Source organism: Ictalurus furcatus, chromosome 15 (genome assembly GCF_023375685.1).
Source record: "Ictalurus furcatus strain D&B chromosome 15, Billie_1.0, whole genome shotgun sequence".
In the NCBI taxonomy this organism is placed as follows: domain Eukaryota; kingdom Metazoa; phylum Chordata; class Actinopteri; order Siluriformes; family Ictaluridae; genus Ictalurus; species Ictalurus furcatus.
In genome coordinates, this window is record NC_071269.1 from 26,888,687 (window position 1) to 26,896,186 (window position 7,500).

Sequence of the window (7,500 nt, forward strand, 5' to 3'; positions counted from 1 at the left end):
AAACTACCATTAGAAACATTATAGAACATAGTGTTATATACTTTATATACTTTCTAACCGGAAGTACAGGAATATAGTGTTATATAAAGAAAAGTGCAAAGTAAGTACTACAGCATAAACGGAGCTATGACTTACATGTACAGTGGAGAACAACATGCAATATTATACAGAATGTGTGTGTGTGTGTGGGGGGGGGGGGGTTGTGCATGGTACCCAGCCCATCTGAAGTCCACGATGATCTTCTTGGTCCTCTGGGTGTACACATCACCAATCGATTACTGCATGAAAAGTGCTAGTTGTAATTCTCACATTAATCACTGGTTGAAATTCCTTCCACACTCACACACATTCAGCAGCACATAGAATAGCACTTGATCCAGAACATCCTGTTCTTTTAAATGTTCAATCTTATATCGTACTCTGACTCGAGCGCAACGTAATGAAGTCACGAGACTCTAATACAAGGTGATGAAACTGTAATGTGTGTGTGAGATGTGGCAGATTTAATCACACTTTTAATTCACTGTTTTTATTTGTTGAATTAATAGAGTAAAGTCTGTGTGTGTGTGTGTGTGTGTGTGTGTTAATTCGATGTGCTCTGCTGTAAAGAAAATGTGTCCATGGTGTGAAGGATAATCTGACCTAGCACTCATCTGCTACTCTTACAGAGAAACTTTAACTCCGTTAATCTTTATTAAAATATTCACTCCTCCAGATAAACCAGGTCTCCGATTAAGACGCGTCTCCTCTGAAGCTTTTGACGGATTTTAAATAGACAATATTATTAAGTAATGAATAGAGTAATATTTATGTATTTAATATTGTCCTCGATTGACATTCCATAGTGTGTGTGAGTGTAGTTACATCAAACAGTCAGACGGTGGCGCTGGACTTACCGCTGCTCCTCACTCGGGCCGATATCACGCTAGAAACATGCGATCAGACTCGAGTGTAGCTGAGACACGCCTCCGTTTTAGATAAACTCCGCCCCCGAGCGTGTAACTCTAACTCTCGCGTAAGTTCCGAAAAGCGCTTACGTCCGTAGTTACAGCTGAGGTCTGAATACTGAGGATTTCAGGATTAAATCTGAATGTGCGTAACTCTACTCTGAGTAAAACGCTTAATCTGCTGTTCTTCTTGCGAATGTTAATTTTCTGTATTTTTCAAATGACCGTAACAGTTTAGGAGTTTTTCTGTGCGCATATGCGAAAACAAACCCCGCCCTTAATGTCTCCTTTAACCCCGCCCCAACCATAACCTTCATAACCCGTCATACAACTTGAATTGTTCTGAATTTACAGATGGATAAATCACTGTACGTTGATTTGTGTGAGATTTGTGTGTTCTTTATTCGTGTCCACACAGGGGCCTTCTTGATCCCTTACTTTCTGACCCTCATATTTGCTGGAATGCCCCTGTTTCTGCTCGAGTGTGCGCTCGGGCAGTACACGTCCATCGGAGGACTCGGAGTGTGGAAGCTGGCGCCGATGTTTAAAGGTATAGCATCCTTAAACCAACATGAGTGTTTTTAAGGGATCACTGACATCACAATCGCTCTATAGTTGGACAGATTTGATACCATGAGTTATACGATACAGGAGTAATACATCTCTCAGAGACGGGCTTTGAGGTTGGACCTGGTGCTCCAAGCACTTTAATAAATCGTAAACACAATAAACTATTTATTTTAAGATGTAGATTTATTCCCTAATGAAGACTCCAGAGGCGACAGTGGTGAGGAAACTAGTTTAATATATCGATAAGCGTTCTGTCTCCTCCGCTGACCGTAACAACCCTTTCCTCGCCATCACCGAACTTGAAACAGGAAGTAACATGACGGATTGCACCAATCATGTAACTCGGTGCGCAGTGATGAGAGCGGATAATTCCACGCAGGATACGGACCGCACCACGGTTCTGTAGAAGCAGGCCCCAGACCCCAGACCCCAAAACCAGGGATCGACTCTCAGGAGCTCGAAAATACTGTAGCTTTCACATTTCACCAATCGTACCAAACTCTCAGCCCCGGGTTTGGAAAAAAACCTCGAGTGTGAACACGATCTCCTACGAGTCCTGGGATGAGCACAGGACAGTCGTTATGATTGCAGCAGCAGTTCTTATTTACAAATCAACAGTACGCAGGTGAGATTAAACACCTACGTGACCACACCCCTGTTTAAATCCTGGTGCTTGTTCAGCTTTAGTTTCTTCTTTTCCCTGTTACACTCCAAAGCCCTAAACTTAACAGATCTCAATTTTAGACATTCCACAAAAAGTCTGTCATTTGAATGCACGCACAGCTGCCCAGTGTAAACGTCGTGGCATTGTTCAGGTTACATGGACGTTAATATTTGGCCCCGTGTGTGCAGGAGTTGGCCTCGCTGCAGCCGTGCTCTCCTTCTGGCTCAACATTTACTACATCGTGATCATTGCTTGGGCTTTGTACTACCTGTACAACTCCTTCACCACCGTGAGTACCACGCATCTCACCCGCGTCGTCATGGACGCCATTCCCCACATTTTAATACCTAAAACTATTCTGTATCATTCATCATTAGGGATAAATTCATATATTTAGACTCTATATCGTGAATCTATATGTTTCTGTGAAGCTGCTTTGGGACAGTGTCCGTTGTTGAAAGCGCTGTACAAATAAAACTGAACTGAACTGAAATTCACTTTTCTTTTTTAATTTTAGGACCTTCCGTGGAAATCCTGTAGCAACCCCTGGAACACAGACAGATGTTTCACAAACTATAGCATTGCAGACACCACCAACCTGACCAGCGCTGTCATGGAGTTTTGGGAGTAAGCTTGCGGAAGATGTTTTAAACGAGGCGCGCTGTTGTGTTGTGTTTAATCGTCAGCTTCATCATGTGACCTCGAGCGTGTATTCTCACTTCTTCAACTCGTTATACTGTTCATCTTAAAATATCCAGCTTCCTAAACACAGCGCTGCTTTAGCCTTAACTAGCCTAGCTACGCTTACGTCTTTAGAAATGCAACGCTAAAGATATTGTTTAAAAGTTTACACACCCCTGAACAAATTGCAGGCGTTTGTGATGTAAGAAAAAAAATTAAACCAAGATAGATGTCAGATCACCTTAGCAACCGACAGCATTCAAGTGAAAAACAAATCGAAATGTTTTAGGACTAAAGAAATGAAAAAGCTTACAATAACCTGGTTGCATAAGTATGCGCACCCTTTTATAATGGGGCATGTGACTGTGCTGTGGTCAGAATGAACCTCAATCTCAAATTCAAATGTAATTATCATACAGCTGTTATCACTGAAGTGATTCTGATTAACCACGAGTAAAGAACAGCTGTTTCTGGAGGAGTTTCTTCACATCTTCTGACTGCTGAAGCCCTGGTCCTCAAAGAGCTTACAAAGCCTGTACAGAATCTCAGTGTGGAAAGGTCTCAATCAGGAGATTTCCAAAACATCAGATGTACCACAGAACACTGCGAAGGTCGTCATCAACAAGTGGAGAAAATGGAGCACCACAGTGACATCACCAAGAACAGGGCGTCCCTCCAAAACTGACCCAAGGACAAGAGGAACACTTACCAGGGAGGCTGCTGAGAGACCTACAGCAACATTAAAGGAGCTGCAGGAACATCTGACACGTACTGATTGCTCTCTGCACGAGACACCAATCTCTCGGGTTCTTCACAGGTCTGGGTGATGGGGTAGGGTGACTAGACTGAAGCCCTGTCTCACAAAAATATATCTGAGCCCACCTATATTTAGCTGAAACATACATACAGTCACCACAAAACAAGTATTAAAATGTATTTCCATCTGATGAAACCAAGGTAAAACATTTTGGACATAATTCTAAAAGATGCTTGGTGCAAAAACAAGACAGTGAAACATGGTGATGGTAGCGTCGTGCTATGGTTCTGCTTCTCTTCAGCTGGGACTGGGGCGTTAGTTAGGATATAGAGAATCATGGATAGCTCTAAATACCAATCTATTTTGGCACAACATCTGCAGGCGTCTGTTAGACAGCTGAAGATGAAGAAACATTCCCCTTCCAGCACGATAACGACCCAAAGCACAAACCCAAGTCAACAAAAGAACAGCTTCAGAAGAAGAAGGTCATTGTTTTGGAATGGCCCAGGCAGATCCCTGATATAAATCCTGTGGAATGACTTGAAGAGGGCTGTGTACAGGAGATCCCCTCGCTATCTGATAGATCTGGAGAATTTCGGCAATGAAGAGTGGAATAAAATGACCAAATGAAGATGTGTTAAGTCAGAAGATCTGACCCCGAAACACTGAGTGCTGTATTACAGGCAAAATGTGCTTTAACACGGTTAAGGGGTGTGAATGCTTATGCAACCAGGTTTGTATTTGTTTTTCACTTGAATGTTGGTTGCTGTTTCACATTAAAGCTGAAAAAAGTTCTGACATCTTGGTTTATCTTGGTTTAATTTTTGTACATTAAAAAACCCCACGACTTCTAACAGGGGTGTGTAAACCTTTATATCCACTGCATTCCTAAAAACCTAACCTTAGCTTGCCTCGCTAACGCTAAAGCAGTGTTGTGTTTAGGAAGCTGGATATATGGGTTGTGTAAGCTTTTTATATTCACTGTAAGTATTTGACATCAAAGTCTGGCCCAGGTCTCACAAGCTCGCTAATCTTATGCTAACCCTTACTGTGTGGAATTAACATCAGTTTGTATGTTTGTTAGCGAGCTCGTTAACATTAATTAAACTAGACTAAAGCACTGCCTAACCAACTTAGGTGCACAACTAAAACGTAACTTTTTGAATGCGTTTGGATGTTTAATACAGACGCAATGTACATAACATCACTGATGGATTGGAAAAACCGGGGCAGATCCGCGCACCGCTAGCAATAACTCTGGCCATCGCTTGGGTCCTCGTGTACTTCTGTATCTGGAAAGGTGTTCGTTGGACTGGAAAGGTAAGTAACTTTCATATGGAAATTGTACAAATCTATACTTTGATCGTGAGTTGAGTTTAGTTTAGCACTGACCAAAGACGGCATTCTTCAGCGTGAAAAACGTCTGCGTGATGTCTCCGAGTGCGAGCGCTGCTGCTACAACGCTCGCCTCAAATCCACCAATAGGAGGACGGCACACTCACGAGATAGATATTGCTTTTGGCACTGTAGTAAATAATGTAGATCCTCTTTACACAAATTGCCGTACACGCATCCGTTTGTAAATCTACTGGAAAGCGTTCAGATGGCAGAAATATTCAGTGTCTGAGTTCACTGGAAATCTACCGTCTAGTGATGAGCCGATTAAAATACTGAATACTGAAACATCTTGAAAACCACAACAACAACAACTGGTTCTAATGTGATATTTTCCTCCGTGACATGTAAACTACACTGTGTTTGTAGGTTGTGTATTTCTCAGCCACCTACCCATACTTCATGTTATTCATCCTGTTCATCCGCGGAGTCACGCTTCCCGGAGCGAAAGAAGGAATTCTGTTCTACATCACACCTGATTTTGTGAAGCTTAAAGAGTCTGAGGTAACGTCACATGATTTAGAGAAGGAACCGGCTGAGGCTGGAGCAGAACGGAGGTGAGGGATGTTGTGTTATTCGTCTCGTTGTTCCCTCAGGTCTGGCTGGATGCTGCCACGCAGATCTTTTTCTCGTACGGTTTGGGGCTCGGCTCTCTGATCGCGCTCGGCAGCTACAACCCTTTCAACAACAACGTTTACAGGTACGACAAGACAACGCGAAGGGCTTGTTTCATCATCCGTACGCTGTTGCGCAAGTTCCGTTGTAGCCGAGTGAGAATGTTGTGCTGTGTTTGAGTTTATGAACTGCTGAAGATGTAAACGATTGCACAGTCACAGTCTCGGTGCAGTTTCAGGGTAAAACTAAAGAGTCCAATTTAAGCTCTAGGAGTTACAATGTCAGCCACGAAAACACAGAATGGATTTGTTTACACAAAGCCCCGCCTCTTAAAATTAATATTGGAAGGCGGGGTTTATCTACATTACTATATTAGCCAGCTAGCTGACCTCCTAAGGTCTTGTTCAACTCGGCTCAACTAGACTGGACAAATTTATGAGGACGCAAAATTCTGACCTGCCACAAATGTACAGATTTACTGGTGCAGTACTTGATTTAAATATTTGAGCATTTCATCACCTGTCGAAGAGAAATATAACTAGCATCAGCTTCATATTGATCTCAGTCTCAGATTTATCCAGCTTGCATTTAATTTTTTCCCAGTTTTACTTTTCCCTTCTGGTGATGCTTCTGTTTAGCGCCGGATTCTGCCATGTTTGTGTTTGAAAAGCGTTAGCCGGTGTTTTTGATGCTTTTTCCTAGTGAACAATCCACTTGTTTCAATTAGTTATGTAATCAAATGCCCCCAAAATGTCCTATTTAATTCATCGCAATTTTAAGAACAATAACATATCGAGGAGTGCAATTTAAAACACACAAAAAGTCAGAGTGACCAATTTAAAATAAAATATGCCTGGCTGTTTCATTGGAACTATCAAAGACAAAACCCAGAAAATAAAATACATGACAGCTTCAACTGGCAATAAATTCCACTATAAACTTTATAAACTATAAACTCTACATCTTTGCAAATCTTTACAAACTGTATATCTGCTTTAACTGTGGAATTCTGATTTTTATAACGAGACGCCTCACACACAGAAGGGAAAATCAGAAAGTACAGCGCTGACAGTACAACGCTGTTAAATCCTGGATTCTGATTGGTCAGAAGGTGTTGAGTAGTTGTCTTCAGTAGTGCAGCTTCACGTGACAGGTCTATAGTAACGCGCTCGTTCTAATTACGACAACGTTATCGACATCCTCGTTTCTATAGTAACAGCTCATTCACCAGGACTTATAAACTCAACATAAACAGATAAAAAAGGTTTGATGTAAAAGAAATAGTGATATAATATAAACGACTGCCACCAGGGGGTGAATTTCCTCGTGTTTGGGAGTTTTAGGCAGTAAAATCCGGACACTAGGCTCCACTGGTTATCTGTTTAATGCTGACTGCAGTCATTGAATGTTTTGAAGGATTTTTTGAGATGATATTCTTCATTAACACCTCCATTTTGTCCAGCGATGTTTACCGTGTCATTTAAGACCCCTCATTTGACTAATGTAAGAGGATATGAATAAACATGAGCAATTTGTGCCTAGAATTAGGGTGTAATTAAACCTCAGAGCTCTCAGTACATAATTAATTCATTCCTCCATGGCTGGAATTAGTACCCTGCAGTTCAGCCGTGAATATATTCAACGTCTGTCTTTTCCTGTCTTTCCGGCAGAGACTCGATCATCGTGTGCCTTATAAACTCATCCACCAGTATGTTTGCTGGATTTGTCATTTTCTCCATCGTGGGTTTCATGGCTCACGTGACTAAGAGAACGATAGCTGACGTAGCTGCTTCAGGTAACTCAAGCACTTCTTCATAGTGTTATAGAACAATTCCTATAGCGTGTCTCGCTCACATGTGAATTCAGTTTTA

General features: G+C 41.8%; 1 protein-coding gene across 1 annotated transcript in view; it reads left to right on the forward strand.

Moving 5' to 3' along the window:
• The window catches only part of slc6a1a (solute carrier family 6 member 1a), a 16,444-nt gene that overhangs the window by 858 nt on the left and 8,086 nt on the right, over window positions 1–7,500 (forward strand). The window contains exons 2-8 of the mRNA XM_053642548.1: window positions 1,366–1,497; window positions 2,370–2,470; window positions 2,699–2,808; window positions 4,807–4,939; window positions 5,384–5,518; window positions 5,611–5,714; window positions 7,300–7,424. Coding sequence (XP_053498523.1) covers window positions 1,366–1,497; window positions 2,370–2,470; window positions 2,699–2,808; window positions 4,807–4,939; window positions 5,384–5,518; window positions 5,611–5,714; window positions 7,300–7,424 — 840 coding nt within the window. The remainder of the gene's footprint in view (window positions 1–1,365; window positions 1,498–2,369; window positions 2,471–2,698; window positions 2,809–4,806; window positions 4,940–5,383; window positions 5,519–5,610; window positions 5,715–7,299; window positions 7,425–7,500) is intronic.